Source organism: Thunnus maccoyii, chromosome 23 (assembly GCF_910596095.1).
Source record: "Thunnus maccoyii chromosome 23, fThuMac1.1, whole genome shotgun sequence".
Lineage (NCBI taxonomy): Eukaryota > Metazoa > Chordata > Actinopteri > Scombriformes > Scombridae > Thunnus > Thunnus maccoyii.
The window spans coordinates 17223399-17245663 of record NC_056555.1 but is presented as its reverse complement, the minus strand read 5'-3'; the positions used below and the strand labels follow the sequence as shown (position 1 = coordinate 17245663).

The 22265-nt window shown below is 41.5% G+C and overlaps 1 protein-coding gene across 1 annotated transcript; it reads left to right on the top strand.

Annotated features, from left to right (window-relative positions):
* Positions 1-257: 257 nt before the first annotated feature.
* On the top strand, positions 258-21292 carry golgb1 (golgin B1). Its single transcript, XM_042402867.1, has 20 exons — positions 258-1974; positions 4575-4653; positions 5012-5203; positions 5338-5451; positions 5641-5796; positions 5892-6014; positions 6605-6718; positions 6973-7675; positions 7767-7843; positions 8581-8638; positions 9297-14379; positions 14475-14886; positions 15015-15248; positions 15340-16176; positions 16319-16512; positions 16619-16778; positions 17077-17177; positions 17276-17347; positions 18746-18836; positions 18937-21292. The coding sequence occupies exons 2-20, from the start codon at positions 4585-4587 to the stop codon at positions 19072-19074; spliced, it is 8928 nt and encodes a 2975-aa protein (XP_042258801.1). The 5' UTR covers positions 258-1974; positions 4575-4584; the 3' UTR covers positions 19075-21292.
* Positions 21293-22265: the final 973 nt, after the last annotated feature.

The following is a 22265-nucleotide window of genomic DNA, read 5'->3' as shown; positions in this document are numbered from 1 at the left end:
TTAAAATTCATCTGCAACAATTTGCATAGTCAGTTAAATTGTTCATGTTATTCCCTGGTTCAAGCTTCTCAGGTGTCAATATTTGCAGGTTTTATTTGTCTTCTGGGATAATTATCTGAATATCTTATAGACTGTTGGTCAGACAAAATAAGCAATTTGATGATGTTACTGCCGGCTTAGGGAAATTATCAGGGTCATTTTTATAAAACATGATAATAAGAATAAAGAAAAAGAAGAAGAAAAAATGATATATAGTAGAGGACTTTATTTGGAAACCACAGTTTCAAGATTGCCTGAACCACTAGTAACCGTAACTGAACAAATATAACAGTTTGAGTTCATGAAAATAATATCAAAACACTGCTGAAAGCCATTTGATCGGAATGTCAATACCAGAAACAGTAATTAATGTCACATCCATATATTTAAGTGCTTTTACATGCAGCGCCGTCTCACTTCCTTCATATGAGCCTTGTAATCATATCCCAAAGCAGTAATGTATTTGTTGTTTTTAGCAGCTATAAGTGTTATTGTTATAAATGTTATCAACAGGTGCATTCTTACAATGCACAAAAAAAAAGAGACAAATAATACGGATACATACATGTGAAGTGCTTAAATGTCAGTCTAAATGTGCTAAAAATGAAAATATATATTATGTAGTAATACAAAAAAGTAAAAACTTCATTGGTAAATGCAGCTGTCGTTTTTAAAGCAACATTTGACAGGCAAACCACAGGAAGCAGCACCTCCACAGGTGACTGGTGTAGCCGCTGTGGAGGCTCATTGTTCAGTTCAGACATGTCACATAAAGTTTGGCTCGTGTCCGGCAGCAAAATAAAGTGTAGTGGTTGAATCAGACAGATGTAAAAAAAACAAAAAACAATTGGCTGTTAATGAAATTGTGAATTCTTCATGTAGTTTTCCATTAAAAACTGCGTCCTACCCCTACTGTAGTGCAATAATTTAATTCTAAAAAGGCGTACAGTATCTACGCTTCCAACATATTATACTCTAGTTTGCATTACTTACCCCTAACCACACATTTGCATTAACAGTCATATCAGCAGGGATGAGTGATGAATGCCAGCATGTAACAAGAGTTTTCCCGTAGTGTCTAACAAATAACCTGAAATAGACTGTAGTTTCCAACATTTTGGAAGAGCATTTCCTCATAATAAAAAAAATATATGGACACATAGAAATATAACACTAAGTGATACAATGTAACATAGCTATGTTTTAAGAGCTTTAAATAAAAAAGCAAAAAAGCTTTTTCTGACTTCAGTAAGGCCTCGTTTTCTTTCTTCACCCCGCATCCTTTTAATCCTCATATTTATCTTCTATAAGTTCACTCCGGTTTCAGTCTCCATTGCTGAGACGAACCTGTTGAGAGAGAGAAAGTTAACATGAAGTCACTGCGGCTGCATGTCAGAGCTCGAGCAGATCTCCCTGCCTCCTCCGGCTGCGACGCTTTTCCTCTTTCCCCAGTGCAGATGTCTGTAGATGGAGTCAAACACTGACACTGTGTAGTGAGCAAACAGGCTGGTCCACTTCACTGCATCCACCACCCACTGCACAGTGCGACCCACGAAGGCCACAAACACAGTGGTGTAATGGGCGAGCAGCATCAGACTCCTTCCCAGCTGCCTGCCACGGTTAATGATCAGATTGACTCTTTGATCATGTCCTGCCATCTTTGTGTCTTCTGTGTGATTCCAGATGTAAAAAAAAAAAGTCAAATTTGTAGCTCAAAGGTGCATTTTGCGTCTTTTAAAACGTATATGTTTGTGCTGATGCTCCCTAAGTAGGTGTGGACGGCTGGAAATTTGCAGACACTCCCTTAAAATCGTCCAATCAGCGCAGAGGAAGCTTTGTTTCCGGGAGTGTTTGGTGATGTGGCTCTGCTCTGAAATCCATCCGAGGAAATATAGCAAATAAGCAGACACATTTACCTGGGAAACAATCGCACAGGTGAGTCAAAGGCCCTTTTTTCTGTTTTTAAGGCTGCACCTCTCTCCTTTATAGAGCTGTCATGCGAGAAAGAAAATAGTCAGTGAGGCAGGTTTTTTTCTTTTTAAAGAAGAAGCTGCTCCTTATTTGCGAGCTAAAGTAGCTAACTTATGTGTCGCTGAAACTGAAGTCAACAGTAAACAGCGGATGTTTTCACGCAGCATCCTGTTCACGACACCGTTTCTTAATCTCCAAATGAGTCTGCTGCATTTTTAGTCAAGAGTCCAGTCGGCCCCGGAAAGTTTGCTCGTCCGTTTTTTCGTGTTAGCTTGCTATAATCTTTGCTGTTCACTAAAAGAATGGCGCAGGCGCAGTGGAGTATCCGGCGGGTTCGGGGAGATTCGGCTCAGTTCGGTTCTGTTCGGTCCCTCTCGGAGAAATCCGGTTAGGGAGCCTCAGCCAATGTGTTGCTGTGGATTTGAGGAAAAAAACAAGGATTTTTAAACAAAAGCGGCCTGTTTAATCTGTGGTATCTGACACATATCATACAACACAACCCATGTTCGTGCAATGTTTTCATATAAACATGTTTGTGCATATTTTTGGTGTAAAAAGCCCAAAATATCTAAAATCTAGTAATATACTTTTATAATCTACATCCACTTAGTCATAATTTTAAAAATTGGACTTCTTGATAAAAAGACTGCTTTCTCAAGAAGAAATGTAGGGAGATTTTTTTTTAAACATTCCTTTTTATTGATTTTCAACAAGAGAATAACAACAACAACTCAGTACCACGTATAGATTATTTGCATATTTGGTCCAGGAAACCACACACAACATACATCTACAGCACAGAAGTGTTAAACACGAACAAAACAATCAGCTCAGTCGGTTATCTTCATGCCAAACTGCATGAGAAGATTCAGTGGTTTCAACTATCTTCTTACAAAAAGATGAGTTGTCAATACGGCATCTCAGCTTCTCTAAACTGACATCAGATAACAGAGATTTCCGCATTTGAACGGAAGGAGAATCATCCCCAAACCACTTCGTCATCATAGCCTTCTGAGCCAACAGTAAGAGAGACTGAATTGTTTCTTTGTTTACCTTCAAAGGACCCGGATTACTTCCTTGTAGACATAAAAGTGGGCTGAGCAGTTACTGCCCTATTACCATACTTGTTTCTTTACATATTGCCTTCCAGAATAAGGAGGTTTTAAATATAGTTTATGATGCAAATTAAAACATCTATAAACCTGACAAAACCTCTCACCACTGAGTCCATTTTAATATTTGTTCTGAGGCTTTCAATAGTATCACATAGAGCTGAAATGATGAGTCAATTTACAGAAAATGTATCTGCATCAATTTTGATAATCAGAATTATAAATCAGAACAGAAAGGGGTTCGTTTCCAAGTAGGTTTGCACATACAGTACCAGAAGCACCAGCACTTCCCATTCACTTGAATTAGAAACTGTGTCCAAACTTTTGACTGATACTGTATAAGGAACTTGCCTGGGTGTTATAGTGCATAATGATCAAAATATACATAAAAATCAAGCAATCGTAAATAATATAAAATAGAAATTTACAATAAAAATATTTAAGTAAAAAGAGCTGTTACAAGTTTATATTGTAGTAAATGCAAATGTTCATAGTATAAACAGTAGCCTATATGCAATGTGCAAGTAATAATAATAAACAATTTGCATTATTGTAACGAGCCATGTTGGATGTGATGAGTTCACAGATGTGCATATAAAAGATTATATTTGTTTTTTGTCTTCTATGATAATAAGCTGAATACTGTTGGGTTTTTGACTGTTTGTCAGACAAAAGCTCTTTTAGTATTTAAATTTGAGCTTCAAGAAACTATAACAGGCATTTTTCTCTATTTACTGACATATATAAGCCAAAATAATTAATCAGTAAATTGATAAAATTATAGCCAGATTAATTGAGAATTAAAATATTAGTTGCAGTCTTAGTATCTCATGATCTTCCTCAGCAGGTGGAGTTTCCTCAGTTGTCGTGGAAATGTAGATTATTTACATATTTCTGAGCATTTTAAGGATTTTTTTTCATGTTGGCTTATAAGTAAAAACTGGAAGTTCATTATTGATTTTGGTAATCTTTATCCAATTTCAAATCAAATCTCAACTTTTAAGCCACCAAGTGCTCAAGAAAATGGGATGAAATCTACGGTTTCATGAGAACTGGGCAACTCCATCTAATGAGGAAGATATTGATGATCTATGATCAGAAGCTCCAGAACAGCTACTAAATGGACCCTGTGTCAGCAGCTGTTTCCAAGATCAATAATGAACTTTAAATCATGTACACTGGCACCGCCTGCAGAAACTTTGTACAACAAGAGTAAACAAAAGTTAAATAAAACTACTTTGGATGTGTATATTCTTACTTTCAGAGTACATTTCACTCAGCATCAGGCAGCATTTCAAGCTGTTCTTGGTGAAGACTTAATACTGTTAACTGTTGGCTGCCTTTATGCTCCCGTCAATAAAAATATAAAGCACAAAATGTATCTATAGCAAACAGAATAGGACTTGCACAGGAAGCAAAGGAATGATTTCATGTTTTTTTTCCCCCTCACAGTGCCATCTTTATGTTGAGCCGTCTGGCCACAGTCCTCCAGGAGCTCTCTGGAGAGGAGGGCACAGATGGAGACTCACAGGTGAGAGAGCAACACATAAATATAAAAACTGTTAAACCTGAATAACCTCAAATGAAGAGGGTTGTCAACTGCATTCTTAGCTTTTAAATAAAAGTGTAGATCTGATGTCTGATCCAGTTGAAATACATGTTTAGCCTTTTATCCTTCACTTGAACAGTCACAAGTAGCAAGATGATAAGAAATATCTGCTTGTCTCCTGTCTTTTGAAAGAAATATGTTATTATAAGCATCTTATATGTACAAAAATGTATGCAAGATATGCACCAATGTAACTAAGATATGCATGCAAGCAGCAACAGAATATTATTTCTTCCACATGAATAAGCTTTCACTCTTCATATTTGTTTTGCATGAACAGGGCGTGCTGGTGCCTCAGCTACCTGCAGGAGAGGACCAGGCTCCAGTGGAGTCTGAGGTACCTGAGGAGGCCTTGGAGAGGCTGGCCCACCTGGAACAACTGGTGGTCCAGCTGAAGGAGCTCATCCGAGACAAAGATGCCCAGCTCGTCGAAAAGGACACTGATCTGGCTAACAAAGATGCACAGCTCAAGGTAAATTACCTGTGTGTGTGTGTGTGTGTGTGTGTGTGTGTGTGTATTTTACTGTTACCTTAGCTCATATATGTTATCATTTAGCACTGTTCAATAATATTTGATGCCTTTTTTTTTTCTCCGTATTCACACAGAATGAAAAGGAAGCAGCTGAGGCTCGCTTCACTAAACTCAAACTGCAGGCCAAAGCCAAGATGGCTTCACTCAGCAAACAGATCAGTGAATTGAAAGGACAAGAAGGAGCAACAGTAAGTTTAAACCTTTTAAAGTCTTTAGCTTTTTACATTCTTGTATTATTGTGACAGTTTTATAAGACACACTTTTACTACAGAGATCTTCCACAGACAAAAATATGCCACTTTTGAGCCACAAACTATCAATAAAGCTGAAGCGCTTCAGTTTTTATCTGACTTTAACATCTGTTTTGTCTACACCAGAGCCCAGACAGTTCTTTTACAGGAGCTGGAGGCGACGAGCTCCATGAACTCCATAACAAGCTTAGTGAGGAAGAAGCAAACAGCAGGCAGCTTAAAGATCGACTCCAGGTCACCGAACAGCTCCTTCAAGAGAAGGAATCTGCTCACGCTGAACAGGTGACGTAGATGTAATTACATATAGTCCTTCTTTGGTAACAAAAGTTTAAATGTCCTGAGGGAGTTGTCTGAATGAATTGTGTTTGTGTTTTCAGCTGCGGAAACTACAGGGTGTGATCTGTGAGAAGGATGTGCGTTTCCAGGAGCAGATACAGAAACATGAAGAAGAGCTGCTGAGGGTCACAACGCAGTCTCAGAGTGACGGCGAGCTTCAGCAGGTGCAAGATCCAATAGTTCTTTAAATAATTAATCACATAATTTGTGATTTGTTCATTTATTGCCGACTGACTGAATCCCCAGTCTGTAATTGTTTGACATTCTCTGTTTACAGCCTATAATCTTATTAATCCTTTTTTGTTGATAGTTTGAAACAATAAGGACATAAAGTAATATTGGAGAATATTTGTTTTAGTTTTTTAAATAATAGATATTAGATTATATTGTCCTGTAAAGTAGTATCACGTCACGTCATTTTTATCTATATAGTCCAAAATCATTTCCTTCAGAGTGCTTTAGCAGCTATACAACATAAAACTCTATCTATAGACCCTCAATTCTCAACAAAATACCTAATACAGGAAAAGGGGAGAAACTTACTCCAAAAATAGTTCATAAACTGCAACTAAACACTTTTTAAAAAAGTTTCATAACTGGCAAAGAACTGGATTTGCCTCAGTTAATCTCAAGAGGATAAACACAAAAATGTTGCAGTTTATCCTCAAATGGAAGTGCAGATGATTACCACACTTAAAACACATTCTTTCTCTCATGTACTCATTTAGTCTCTTTATTTTTCGTCTTTTCCCAGGCCCTGCAGGCAGCCCAGCGGCGGTGTGAAGAGCTTGAAGAGGCCTTGAACTCTCGGTCCCAAGTGCTGGAAATGCTGCAGCAGGAAGTCAGCAGTGCTGATCAGCAAAAACAGGTACAGATCCTGTTGTATGAGATGCCATTTGTTCAGCTACTTATAGTATGTTGGTTTTTCCGCATATTGCCACATATTTACAGATGGTTTAATAGATTAAATACTGTTCCTGCCTACTGAAAAGAAAACTGTTTATACAGACACGCCCTACATCTTGACGGCACGTCATTATTGTGCATTGTTTGGCTTAGCCACGCATACACACCCACTCATGTCTTTCTTTTCTCTCTGCTGATGATTCTCTCTCTGCTCAGATCTTGACTGCTCAGTTCCGGCAGATGGAGCAGGAGCTGTCTGAGTCCGTCAAGCGGAGGGAGGAGGAGAGGCAGCAGTGGGCCGAACAGTCCAGCAGAACCGATGCAGAATTCGCAGCCCTCCGAACCAGCCTGGAGGCCCTGGAAAGAGAGAGAACGGAGGTTGCAAGGCAGGAGAGTGAGCTTGCCTCCCTCAGAGAGGCAGAGCATGTTAGTCTGGAGGCTCTGGAGAAGGAGAAGATGGAAGTCGTCAGGTTGGAGAGAGAACTGGCTTTGATGAAAGAGGCTGAGCTTGCAGCCGTCCAAGCGAGCCAAGATGCTTCGGAGAGAGACAGGGCGGAAATCGCTCGCCTTGAAAGAGAACTTGCGTCCACGAGAGAGGCAGAGTGTGCAGTCAGCCGGGACGCTGTGGAGCGGGAGAAGTCAGAAGTAGATAAACTAGAGAGAGAGCTGGATTCCCTCAGACAGGAGCACGAAGATTCCCAGAAAAAGGGTGAGATCTTGGCTGAAATTTGGAGACATCTACAATCTTTGGGTCTAGAAGACGTACAACCATCAGAGGAAAATCCAGTCCCTTCAGATCTTTCTCTCTTCCTGGACACTATGCAGTCCATTGAGACACAACTGACAAGGCTGAAAGACGAACGCAGCGAGAGTGAGGAACGTTGTGCCGAACTCACCCACACCATGGAAACTCTTCAGGGTGAGATCATTAATCTGATCTACAATAAGCCGTTTTTTTATTGGTCTCTTTTGTGACATTTTTAATAATTATCTCATCTCTAAATTTTCAGAACAACTAGACAGAAGAACCAGTGAAAACGAGGAGTCCATCACCAAGATACAGCAGCTGGAGCAGCAAATTGAAACAGTCAGTACTCTTTAAACACTGAAGCAAATTTTCGGGAATCATTAGCTGTTAAATACCAGATGTGAGCAGCTTATTTGACTTGAGATGTGCGCTTCAAAAGACAATCCTAAATAAGCTCTATGATACTCTTGCTTTATCATCGCTGCAAAGCTTAAACATCAAAGTTTCTCAGTACCTTTTGCAATGAGTTCTGTTATGCTGTGTGTCTCTATTTATATGATTAAACAAGGTGTTGAAAGCTTAGGATAAGCTGAGTATAAGAAGTAATGCAGTTCTTAATAGTCTATACACAAGTTTAGACAACTATGCCATTTGCTCTTTTATTAAAACACACAGTTTTTACTCTCACCCTTTGTTTTACGAGAAGGACAGTCAGTCTTATCCCGTACACCTGGTCACAAATTCTGTCTGGTCGGGTGATTTCCATCAGTGTCAGACAGGACAGAAGCAGGGTCGTAGACGGGCGATACTCAGTGAGGAAGCGCGTCCTGTAATCCCTTCTGCACTGATCCACTGTTACGACTGTCTGTCTTAGCCGACCTTCACCTCACTCTGCAGCCGTATGTGCTGCTGAAATAGATTTAAATTGTTAGAGCAATTATAGAAGCTCCATAGAGCTCTTAAAAACAGTTATCTCCCCAGTTCTTTAACAGGATTTTTTTTCTCTAGTAAATCACAAAGTTTCCATCCTGCCTATTATCAAAATGTAATGAATTTTTTTTATATCTCTCTTTCAGATGTCTGAAAGAGACGTGACTGAATCATCAGCACAGGTTTCATCTGAAACTGAAAAAGGTACAAAAGTTGGGATTTGTTGGTTATATCTGCCAAAATAAAATCTAATAACATAATATCAAAGCAGAATAAAACTTATTAGTCATTGGTTCTAGTTAGTGCCAAAACAAACATACAAAGAACCATACAGCTGTTATGTACGAGGCTAATAGGTTTAGAAATAACGACAAATTTGAGCCATGTTTTGACCACAGAACTGAAATTTGTGGACTGATTGAATTGATTGTCCTTATTATATAATTAATTAGCAATATAATAAAAGAAAAAAAATGATTATCTTTATCGAACTCCTTAAAATCAAAAGTGGTTTACTTATCATATATTTGGGTTGTTTTATGAAATGTGTAAAAGTGTTGAACTAAACCATCCAAGATGTTAGAAATAGCGACTTCTATTTCTAGAATTGATTTTTTTTTTCTAGTTAAGTATTATTATTATTTTCTGAATGACAAGCTGACCACATGAACTTTGAACAGAGTCCTGCTAGTAGCACACATCCTCTACTGATGTGTTTGATGTGACTGAGATTTCATTTCTCTTACATTGTTTGGGCTCTTGCACACAAAATATTTGTTGAAACTACTAGTAGTTATTTGCTGTTGAGGCTTAAAAGCCTTTGACATTTTTTTTCTAATTTCACCTTTGTTGACCTCCACAGCACACATATTGGCACTGGAGCAGCAACTATTGGAAAAAGACAATGAGCTGGTTGCCTTGAAAGAGTCTCTTCAACTTGCTGAAGAGCGCAGTTCCAGTAAGGCTGCGTTGGGTGAAAACTACGATCGGACTCCAGATCAGTGTCAGGATGCCGGTACGGCCCCCCATGACACTTCTGCAACCCATCCTGTCTGCTTGGAGGATACACGAGAAGAGGAGACCACCTTAGTTGCTGAGGACACCTCCGTCCTCTCCATTTCTGCTGATAATGAAAGTAGCCCAGAGCTCATCGGACACCAGTCTGAATCACCAGAAGAATCCAAAGGGACTTCCTCAGATGAGATGGTCGCCAGTAGTGATTCAGAGGTGGCTCACAGCAGCTGGACCCTCCTGGAAGCTGTGAATCAAGATGGAGGCCAGGAGTGGCCATCCATCCTGCAGGACTTTGGCCAGCTACAGCTGCAGTCATGGGAGGCAACAAGCATGGAGCAGGAAACCTCCACAGTTCAAGTTGAGTCCTCTTCTGTTGTCATCCGAGAGACGGTCCAGGTTCAACTAACTCAGAGCGGTTCCACCACAGATGTGCCCTCTGGCCAGGTCTTTGCCCAAGTTCTCGCTGAGGAACTCCAGAAGAGGTATAGTGAACTTTTGGCTGAGCTGCAGAGGCTCAGAGAGCTAACTGCAGAGTCACAGGAGAAAATCAAGAGCCTGGAAGAAGAAACACAGACTCTTGCTGCTGCCAAGGAAGAAGTCGAGACCCAAGCCAGTGATTTTGCAGAAGAGCTTAAGTCAGCCAAAGAAGAGTTGGACAAGCTTTCCCAGCAAAGTAGCTCTGTGGTGGAGAAGCACGGTGTTGAAATGCACCTCCTACAAGAACAGTTAGACATTTTGAACAGTGAAAGTGAGGCCAAGGAGCAGAAGATCCAGGCTCTGCAGACAGATTTGGAAACAGCCCACCAAGCGCTCTCTGAACAGGAAGGTCAGGCCCGGATGCTGAGTGCTCAGCTGGAGGACAGAGAGCTCCTCTCCTCTGAGCTTGAAAGGAAGCTTCAAGACATGGAAAGCAGCATGTTAGAATACTCCCGGACATCAGATCTCAACAATGATTCTTTGTCACAGAAGGACTCTGAGATCTGTGAGCTGCAGCTTCGTCTCGGCCAGAAAGAGCAGGAGATGATGGAGCTTAATGACAGTATGTCTGCTAAACTCCTTCAAGCAGAGGAAGACAAGTTTATGGTAGACAGTGAAGTCAACAAACTAAAGGAGCAGATAGTAGAGCTGGAGAAAGTGAGAGACGAGAAACAGAAAGTAAGTGATGAAGACTCGGCCGCTCCTGCAGAGGATGAACTTACTAGTTTACGAAAGGTCAAAGGGCAGCTAGAAACCCAGCTGACAAACACAAAGAAGAAGTTGCAGGTGGCGCTTGTGCAACGGAAAGAGCTTTTGAAGAAGGTTGCCGATTTTGAGGCGGAAGCGAAAAATCGGAAAGAAAAAGATGACACAGCGAAATCAGAAATTCCTGCAAATATTCCAGAAGTAGAAAAATCTAGAGGACAGGAGATTCAGGAAATGGAGGCTAAACTCGTGGAACTGGAACAAGCTTTAAGATCCAAAAATGAGGCAGTTGAGACTCTTGAGCAGAAAATTAGCCAACAGGATCAAGTTCTTGCTGAGACGCTTGCTCTGAATAAAAAGCTAAACGAAGAAGCCGAAAACTCTCGTCAGGCTGACGTTTCTTCTGAAACGGCTGCGTTGCAATCTCAAGTGGCGTCTCTCGAGGCAGAATGCGAATCCCTTCAGAAGAAAGTCCTGGAGACCCAAGAATCTCGCAAAGAAACCATCCATAAAGCGAAAGAGAAAGATAGGCACCACCGTGAACAGCTGAAGCAGCAGAAAGAAGAATACAGTGAGCTTATGGAGCGTTTTGAGGTGCAGAGCGGCGAGCGAGAAGTTCTTCTTACTAAATTGAGAGAATTAGAGGAAAAAGTGAGCACTGAGAGAGAAGACCTGCCTCACCATGAGACCAAGCAAGTGGCTGAAAACTCGGAGAAGCCAGCAGGAAATGATTGGGTCCAGGAGGACTGGGTGGATTTTGCTACGTCTGAGACTGATTCATCACAACCGCAATCCAGTGATCAGATTCAGCATCCTGCAGAGCAGTCTGAGGTTCCTGGCGCACAAACGGAAGAGTCTTTGAAAGCTCTTAGAGAAGAGATTCAGACTGTGAGGATGGCAAACACAGAGCTAGAGAAGCAGCTGCAGGAAACTCAAGCCAGCCTGTCACTGAAGGAGACTGAATTGGTGGAATTTGGCAAAGAGCTACAAGCACTTAGAGAAAAGGAAAGACAGATTGATGCGCTCTCAGAGGAAATTAATGATCTCAGAGAAAAGTATCGCCAAGCAGAGTCTCATACTGAAACCTTGAAAGCAGAGATGGAAGCTGCAGTCAAAGCAGCACCTGCAGATTCTGAAACCTCCATCGCAACTCTTCAAGCTGAAGTAGAAGACTTCAAGCAGTTTCTTGACAAGAAGAACAGCGAGATCATGGAGCTAAGCCAGCAGCTTAGCGAGCAGAACACTCTCATACACTCCATGCAGGATACGGTGTCTGAGAAGGATCAACTAATAGCTTCTTTACAGGAAGAGCTAAAGGCTGAGCAAGAGAAAACCCAGAGGTTGGAGGTTGAGGTTCCACAGAGGCAGGAGGAAGAAAAAGACAGTGAGGCAAAGATCCAGCAGCTTCAACGAAAGCTTCAGGCAGCTCTGATCTCTCGCAAAGAGGCGCTCAAAGAAAACAAAACCCAAAAGGAGCAACTAGCTTCAAATGAAAAGCTCCTAGCTGAGCTGCAGCAGAAGATAGAGTCAACAGAAGATGAGCTGGAGAAGCTAAGAGCAGAAAGAGTTAAACTGATTGATGAGGTCGACCGGATGCTAGTGGAGAACCAAAGCTTAGGATCATCCTGTGAGAGCCTCAAACTGGCCATGGAAGGGATACTGAGTGAGAAAGATGCCTGTACGAGAGAAGTAGAGTTGGCGAAAGAAGAGTCTGCCAGGGTGTGCAGAGAATGGGAGGAAAAGGTTCAAGGCATGAAGGATGAGTACGAGACTCTGCTCAAGTCCTATGAAAATGTGAGTGATGAGGCGGAGCGCGTGAGACGAGTCCTGGAAGCTGCCAGGCAGGAGAGACAGGAGTTAGCGGCCAAAGTGAGGACAAACGAGGCTGCGAGGCAGGAAGCTGAAAGGCAGACAGAGGAGGCGCAGAAAGAGGTGGATTCAGTGAAAGACAAAATGAGAAAGTTTGCCAAAACAAAGCAGCAAAAAATATTGGAGTTAGAGGAGGAGAATGAGAGACTCAGAGAGATGCAGGAAAGACCTTCCATAAAACGAGAGGACAAGGCTCACAGAGTTGAGCTTGACAGACTTCAAGAAGAGCTTGGAGCTTTAAGAGCTGAGTTGGATGCTACAGTGGCAGAAAGAGACTCTTTGGGGCAGCAGATTGAACAGTTGAGGGAACAACTTTCCAAAACACGAGAGAAAGACAATGATGAAGTTCAGGCTACTACCCTTAGCTCTGCAGCTGTTGTAGAAGAGGTTGTCACTGTCCAGCAATCAAACATAACCAAAACAGAGCTTGTTGAAAGTCAATGTGACAATAAAGAAAAACCCCTCATCCCAGAAGAGACTCCAGATGAGCAAATAAGTGCAGTATCTGCACCAGAAACACATTCGCAACCTACTGTGGAAGAGAACAAAGTGGCAGATGTGACTGAAAGTGCTCAAGTTTTGTTAGATGATAGAACGAGGGACATGGAGGCAGCTGTTAATGCAGAGAGGGAACAGTGGCAGGAAAGGGAGGCTGAACTCAAGGCTGAACTGTCCTCTCTTGAGCAAGTCCTGGAGGAGAGTAAAGAGAAAGTGAGTCTGATGGCCTCTCTAGAGAAGTGCCTGCAAGAGAGCAAAGAGAGAGAAAAGTGTCTAATTGAAGAGGCTTCAAAGAGGGAAGCCCAGTTCAAAGAACTCTTGAGAAGCCTTGAAACTGAGAAAGATAACCTGGAGGAGCGTCTGATGAACCAGTTGGCCCAACTCAACGGGAGCATCGCCGGCTACCAGCAAGAGGCAGCAGACAACAGGGAGCACCTCGCTGAACTTCAGAGGGAGGTGGAGAAGTTGGAGAGGGAGCGAGCCGAACTTGAAGCCCAGGCTCAGAGTGAGGGTGACCGAGCATCCAGACTGGAAGAGGACATGAGACAAGCCCAGAGAGAGAGAGCTGAAGCTGAAGCAGAATCTGGAAAGCAGAGGGAACTGGAACAACAGCTGAGGTCTGCTCAGAGGGTCAGAGAAGGCAGCCAGAGCAGAGCGCGTCAGCTGGAGGAACTGTTGAGGGAAAAGCAGCTGGAGGTCCGTCAGCTACAGAAGGACAGCATCCAGTACCAGGAGAGGATCAGTGAGCTGGGAAGGGAAGCAAAGGCACTGCAGCTGAGCCACGATGAGCTCCACAACAAGCTGGAACAGTCTCAACTGGAGACTTCCAAAACCCTTGAGGACCTGAGAAGGACTGAAGCAGACTTGGCTAGTAGCAAATCCAACTTGGACGAAGCCCAGAAACAGTTAAGTGAGGTTTTAGTCGAGAAAACAACTTTAGAACAGAACATCCAAAAGAAAGAAGCTGCAATGAAAGCTGAGGCAGAGCAAACCCTGGACTCGGTGAGATTCAGGCTCGGAGCCGAACTAAAGGAGATGGAGCTGAGACTGGAAGCTGTAGACAGAGAAAGAGAAAAGGAAGAGGAGGCCACCCTGGAGGCTAGAGAGATTGCAGAAGGAGCTGAGAGACGAGCCCAGGAGATGCAGGCCCGTCTGGATGAGTCTCTCGCCAGGTTAGCTGCCTTCTCGCGCTGCATGTCCTCACTGCAAGATGACCGGGACAGAGTTTTGGACGAGACTCGGCAGTGGGAGACTCGCTTTAACGATGCTCTGCAGGGTAAGGAGGCTGAAGTTCGGGAGGCTGAAACACGAGCCAAGGAACTGGCGGAGCAACTTCAGAAGGAATCTGCACTGAAAGAAGAACTCCAGCTCTCAGTTGACAGGTAAAAAATATCTCCTTATCTTTCTTAAATGCACCTGTTAAGCACAAAACTCATTATAAGATGTGATCTGATGAGGCCTTTTTTTTTTCTTCCAGACTAGAGAAAGCAGATAAAGATTGGCAGCTGAGACTAGCAGAAGAGGAGAAGAACGTTAAAGAGAGCCAAGCCGCCCTTGAAGAGGAGAAGGGCAAGCTTCAGCAAACCACAGCTGAGTTGCAATCTGCACAAACTGAAGCCCAGGCTCTCAAAACTGAACTGGAGAGTCTGCAACAGAGGACCCGGGCTCTGGAGGAGGCTGTAGGTCGGCTGCAGGATGAAGTTGACCAGGCCAGGACTGAGCTGAAGGAGAGGGAGGCGGAAGAGAGGCGGCTGTGTCTGAACGTGGAGCAACTAGAGACAGACCTGCGCTCCTCCAAGGCCTTGACAGAGAACCTGCAGACTGAGTTAAATGAGAAGGAAAGGAGGGAAGTGGAGCTGCTGGGGGAGAAGGAGCAAGCTGTTACTCAGGTAAGAACATTATCATTTAGCTACAGTACATACTATGTACTTTTTTTACCCTTTCAGGAATGTTTAATGAGATTTCTCCTAGAAGATTCTTTACAAATTCCTCACGATTCACATGTTTCACCTCACAGGCTGCAGAGGAGGCTAGAAAGGAGGCTGACAGCAGAGCACAAGAAGCTGAGGAGGAGCTGGAGCAGAGGAGAGGGGAATTGCGGGATCTGGAAGAAAAACTGCGGAAGACCGAGGAAGACAGCAACAATAGCAAAGCCAGACTGGACTCTTTCATGAAGGCCATGGGGTCTTTGCAGGATGACAGAGACAGAGTCCTCAACATGTACAAGCAGCTGGAGGAGAAACACCTGCAGGTAATGTATAAAAATGTTTCATTTTTTTATACATTAACATATGTGGTGCTTGTTTTCAATACCCCAGTGTAACACTTGCATTGTGCCTCAGGTAATGATGGAGAAGGATGGTTTGATCCAAGAGGCGGCAGGGGAGAACAACAGCCTGAAAGAAGAGCTGCGCTCTCTGCTGGTCCAGAGAGACGACTTGTATGCCGAAAAGGCCAAACTGTCCGCTCAGCTTCACGGCTATCGTGATGAACTTAATCAAGTTCTTAGCATGAAGGACTCCCAACACAAACAGCTTCTGGCAGCCCAGCGAGAGCGGATCGCCTCTCTGGAAAAGGAGCGTGAGGAGTTGGAAAGTCAGTTAAAGAGCGTCAGCAAAGCCCAAGAGACAGAAGTAGAAGCAGGTAAAGTGGAGAGTGAGACTCTTAACCAGGCTGCTGACAGTAGGACAGTATCACAGGTGAAAGATGCACCTGGTGCAGAGGTTGAGAAGTTAAGAGAGCAGCTGCAAGCAGCTAGAGAGCAAGTGGAGGCTTTGGAGGAGAGACTACTAAAGGAGAGGCAAGACCAGGATAACAAGAGCAAAGAACTAGCTGAGCTGCGATGGGAGGGAGGTGTGATGAGGACAGAGTCAGAGAGCGCTCAGGAGAGGGTGGCAGAGCTGGCCAGAGACCTGCTGGCTGTCGAACAGAAGCTGCTGGAGGAGAAAGAGGTGACAACGCAGCTGAAAGCAGAGAACCAGTCCTTTGCTAAATCCATGGCCTCCCTCCAGGACAGCAGAGATCAGGCAGAAAACAAGGCCCGGGAACTGAGCCTGAGGCTGGAAGAGATGAGCAAGGCAGGAGGCCACGCAGCACACAGCAGCCCCGGAGGCTCCACTGGAGAAGTGTGGGGCCTGAAGAATGCACTACAAGCCCTGCAGAATGACAGGGAGAGACTGGTGAGTAAACGTCTGGCCATAAATGTAAATATTTTAGCGATAAACACATATATTAAAAATCTACTGGTGGAAATATTAATAATGATGTGGTTAGTTGAGGTATTCGCTGTGTAAATCTTTCTTCCACTCTGTCGACGTGTAGCTGGAGCAGCTTCAAACTCAGACGTCTGAGCTCAAGAAGCAGAAGTCAGAGCTGGCTCGGCTGGGAGCGGGAGAGCTGATTAAAGTCAGCCAGGAGCTGTTTGAGGAGAAGAACAGAAATGACGAAATGCTGGGTGTCATAGCACAGCTAGAGAATGTGGTGGAAATGGGCAAACAGGAAATAGAGACACTGAGGTGAGGCACAGCACTGGCGTTTTGTCATTATCGGTTTTTAACAAAGCAAAATGACACAAAGAACCTTTGATTTATTGTGAATCTGTGTGCTGTTTGTTTTGTTTAGGCTGGAGCGTATTGACTGGATGGCTCAAGCCGAGCAGCTGAAGCAGCAAACCCTCACTACACTCTCAGAGCGGGACCAACAACTGCGACAGCTTACCGCCATGTTGGAGGAAGCCCGCAGTCATAAGCCCAAACTTCAGCAGGAACACTATCAGAGAGAAGTAAGGGTCTAAACATATGCGTGTACATCTTACTGTAACAGAAAAGAATATATTCTTTGGTTTTTGCAATACTTCTTTTAGTTCCATGTTGTATTGATTACTGAGAATAAATAGTTGTGTCTAAGATAGTATTAGAAATTAGAGCTGTCTGATCCAATTCAGTTTAGAATATTTATTGGCTTGCAAAAGGGATAATACAAACTGCAAGACCTAATTTTAAAAGAGCAAACGTTCAGTCATATTTCAGGATGTTTGATTTAGTATATATGATATATGAACAGTCATTTTCCTCCCACAGGGTACAGAGGAAGTGCACAGTGCTCCTGGAGCCCCACAGGAGAGAAGTAGCCTGCTGGACAGTCACGCCTACATAGCCGAGGTCAAAGAGCTGCAGCGAAGGTGTCGTATGGATCAAACTTTTCTAAAGATGAGAGACTGGTGTGACACAACATACAGATATTCATTGATTTGTTTTTTTTTAATCTTCTCAACATCAGACTAGATGAAGAGACGCAGCAGAGGATAACTGCTGAGGAGCAGCTGATGGCCACGCAGGATCGACTCCAACGGTATGAAATGTGGTGCAAGATCAGAGAGATAAAACTTTATTGATACTACACAGTGAAATTTAAAGTCCCTCTTCACTGGATTTTTTTTTTGTCACTCGTTTCTTCCCTTGTATGTTTGAATGATGTACGTGTAGTTTTCACATTCCTCTGCTGAACAGGAGAAAGTTTTTCTGTGCTCACCTTAAGTTTAACTAAGTACAAGATGATTTTATGACATCATAACTAGTGCAGGAGCCAATCGTAGTCTTAATATGCGACTTGCACAAGTGTGAATTGGAGACATCTTGTGTCCAGCAGTGAAAAAATATTTGCATATTTATAGATTGTGGATTTTTCAATGGGAGAAGGAGTAGATGTAGTTATGAGAATTTTTAACAAGGTAATTGATAATGAAAAAAATGATCAGAGAATTATTTATAATTATTACTCAAAACAGAGTATATTAATGTCTTAAACATGTCACAGGGGAAAATTGAAGTACAAAAACAGATGAATAATATGGATAAGGGAAGTAACCTAATAAAACTAAAATATATACGATATGAGAATCTACTTACTACAATAAGCAGCATGAAAAATAAAAATAGAGATACTGTATACACCTTATAAAATATATAGTACATCATATAACACAAGACTATTAGTGGAGACCAGTTAGTTCAGTGTACTTATGTCATGTTAAAGGAATAGTTGGACATTTTGGGAAATATGTTTACTCTCCTTCTTGCTGAGAGTTAAATGAGAAGCTCGATGTCACTCTCATGTCTGTACAGTTAAATCTGAAGCCACAGCCAACAGCCAGTTAGCTTAGCTTAGCATAAAGACTGAAAACAAGGGGAAACGGCTAGCTTGGCTCTTCCTGTGGTTGACAAAAATCCAACTACCAGCACATCTAAAGCTCAGTAATTAACATGTTTGTCAATTTTACATTTTAGTTTTTCTACGCTCTAAACAATTTGTTTTGATTTAACGGGAAGTGCTAGACTATCTCTCGGAGGGGTACAGTCCTGAAGTCTCCGCTGGTTGCCTGGCAGCCTCATAGTGACGAGACTCCTGGAAGTCACAGCACCCGGCCAAGAAATTGTTTTCTATTTAATGAACAGTCTGACAGCAGTATCAATCTCCTCATTTAACTCTCAGCAAAAAAAAAAGCAAATAAGTGCATTTACCAAAATGTGGAACTATTCCTTTAATGTTATAAAGTGTATTTAAGACATTAATTATTACATCAGCTGTAGTTCGATGTCTTTTTGCACGCAAGGGTGGCCGGGTGCTTTCCTGTGCTTCCTGTTGTGTTTATCTGCATCTCATAATTCTTCTAGTCCCCTTTTAGCTCACTTAAATGTGTTCAATCAACAAAATACGACGACTAACATCTGTTTTTATCATTATTTTTAGTCACAGCCAGGCTAAATGGCACTCTACACAAGAAGGTGATCACTCAGAGACGGCTGTTTTTATCGAGCCGTCGGAAGGAGCTGTCACCCGAGTAAGGCTCCGCTAACGTTCTGTACCACCTCGTTTGTCATCCTAATCAGCGTAATTATAGACGTTTCCTGTAAACCTCGTGTTTCTTCTCCCTCCCTCAGACTCGGAGAGGCGGTCCGGGTTTGATGCGGATGCTCCGAGTAGCCTTCTGCTCCCGCCAGCGCACCCCTCTGCTGTTCAGCCTCTATCTGCTCACTGTGCACGTCCTGCTGCTGCTGTGCCTGGGCGGATACCTCTGAAACCAGCTCCCTTTAACAAAACCTGACAGATAAGACGGAGAAAAAGAGAGAGAGAGAGAGAGAGAGGAGGGGAAAGAAAATAGAAACATGACACAGACCTAACCCAAGCCATCATATGTTTTATATTGTTACATGTAATAACTAAAAAAAAAAAAAGGGGGAATGAGGAACGCTCTACACACGAACATTGCACTTTACAGGACTTCAACTTTTAGCCAAAGTATATATAGATTTATATAGGGAGCTGTTGTTATTGATTTTAACCATTTTGATCTTGTACGACTCTCAGTGTGTATGGCAGGTTTTTCAAAACCCAAGCAAAGAGGACATAAAGGGACAAGGTTTCAGTTTCCTTGCTTAAAAATCTTAAGGTTTTAGGGGGAAAATAAAAGTAGATTCATAGAGATTAGATTTTGGCAGATGGTGTTCTTCATGTGCCTTTAGATTTGGATATAAAAGGGTCACTTTACACTAAAGCAAAGGTTTGACATCTTGGTGACATCACTCTCTCGTCTGCCCGTTAGATATAAGGTGAAAGCTAACAGACGGTTAGCTTAGCTTAATAAAAAAGACTGGAAATAGAAGGGAACAGCTAGCCTAGCAATGTCTTCAAGGTGACAAAATCCACCCACCAGCACCTCTAAAACTCACTAATTAACACTTTATATATGATTTTATTCATCTGTAAAAAAAAAACCAAAGCCTTATGTTTATCAGTCAGACATGAGAGTATCTTTATTTTCGTCTAAATATCCGCCAGAAAGTGAATACAACATGTGTCCCAAAATGTCAAACTGTTCCGTTCAGATGGCTTGAGGTTCAGGATGTGCTGTTATAGTCCAGTCTCTTCCTCTTCTGCGCATTTCATGCACAAAAATGGAGCACAGTGCAATTTCTGTTCTTACACATTCCTATTATGTGTTTTTCCTTTTCTTTAACTTTCCTCTTATATAAATCACATTTAAAAAAAAGAGAGAGAGAGAGAGAGAAACATTATATTGATATTTATACTTACGTGTTATGTACGTCAGCTGGATGTGGGTTTCCCTCTTACGTATCCAATAAGATTCCCCGTCCATGCTTCTGTTGCACAGATGTAGATTTTACAGTTTGCCCTCTAGTTTCTACGGCAGATGAAGTTACCATTCAGGTGCAATGTTACCACAGTGTGGATTCATTCCAGAGGAGAAAGACTGCTGTTTTTTCTAATAATATCCATCCCATAATAAACTACTGTGATGTAGCATAATTTATTGTAAGTTGAAACTGTTAACTCGTCCTCTACTTACATGTATATTGACGTTTTCTTCTTCTTCCTTTTAATCGCTCACTGTTGGTAGAACGACTACTCCGTACTCTTCTTCTTTGAACATCCATGTTTTCCTTCACATCACATCACATCACATCACATCACACACACACACACTGAAATTTAACTGTAAATAACTGTTTAAAAAGGGCTGTATAGAGAAATAACATGTAATTAAAGTGTTGGTGGTTTAGATCAGGGACCGATCTTGTCAAATGTTATTTGCTTGTTCATGTTGCTGTAGAAAAAAAACAAAAAACAGACATTGGGTTTATTTTTCCCATCGTTGCTGTCCTGTTAAAAAAGTATTGGAGATTCATTTTAGGAGAAAAACAGCCTCCTTTTCAGCTTTTAGATGATGCATTTTTCAGATAATCCAGTGGATTCTTTAAGGATTTACTGAGCTTGAGAAGTAGAGTTTTCTCATGCCTTTAAGGATCAATTAATCCTTCAGTTTATCTATAAAAAAAGTTAAAATCACCTAAATTGGAGACACATGGACGTTGTTTTAGGACTTTTCTTTATTGTTTTTTTGTAGCTCGGTTAATTTTTATTTCAATAAGGAAATAAAAAAACATTTTTTCGCCCATTTTTATGTGAAATAATTAAAATAAATCGGCTCTGGGTCAGTTAATGTGAAGCTCAGGTTCAGACCAATCAAGTAGACGTCATACTGTGACATCATCAAAATGCAATTCAAAAACTTAATTGCTGGGTTTTTAAACAGGCAAGAATGCTTCTCTATATAAAACTTTACCGTTATTTTCATGTGGAAGTGAAATCTTGGTCTAGATTTTACTTTGCTGTAAAAGTTTTAATGTTCACACAGAGACTTTGGGAGTTTGGGTTACTTAAGAAACAACAATAGATCACAGCACAGAGGAAAGAATAAACATGTTCAATAAACAACTCGTGTCTGTCTGTATGTGTATTAGTGAACATGGAAATGAAAATAGTACAGATTTAGTAGCTAAATAAAGCTATAAATGATTCAAAAACAAGTTTACTTTTAAATATATTTCAGTTTTTCATGTAGCTGTATTGTATTTACATAGTTTAATAAATGTCCCTGAATGTAGAATCAGGTTTAATAAATATTTTTTAGTTATTTGTCTGTTCAAAATTATTTTAAAGCTTTCAACTGTTTGACTGTGTTCATGAAAGCGAACTGTAAAAGGTTTTCTGGTCAGAATATAATTTTAAAATATATTTTTTATTAATTTGACATAATGTGGGTACATTGTGAGTCTGCCCTCAAGTGTTGTAACCACACAAACAGCTAAATCACAGTTGTAGTTTCTGCTGCATTCAATTTATTTCATTTGAAAAGTGACAAAGTACATTAATCCACATTCAAACAAATGTAAATGTACCCAAGTTAGTTAAAAGGCTTATTTTCATCTTTGCCTGATGTTGTTTGGCATCCTAGAATAATAAAAATAATACAAATATGTACAATAGTTAAAAACACACTACATTGTGATAAAAAGACAAATAATACAGTTAATACAGTGATTGTGCAATACAGATGATACAGGTACAGTCGAATCATGTTAAAGAAGAATAAAAACAGCATCAGCGTTGACACTGTTGGTTCTCAATAAACCATTTCTTAACATTACACTTAATTGAATAGTAGGATGGAGACTCTGTAATTGATTGTGGTACTGAAGTCCAGCCAGACAGAGGACTTCAAGACTTGTTAGTAAACTCCACATCTTTTAAAGCAGTCAGGTGTAAACACGATATATAGCCGATAATTATTGATGTGTTCAAGTGCTCGTGACCTAAGATAGTCGTAGCAGCTGCTGTATCCTAAAAAAGTCTCTTTTTACTCCAATAACCGCTTTGTCTTCATTCAGTTGTCAGATGTCCGAGAGAA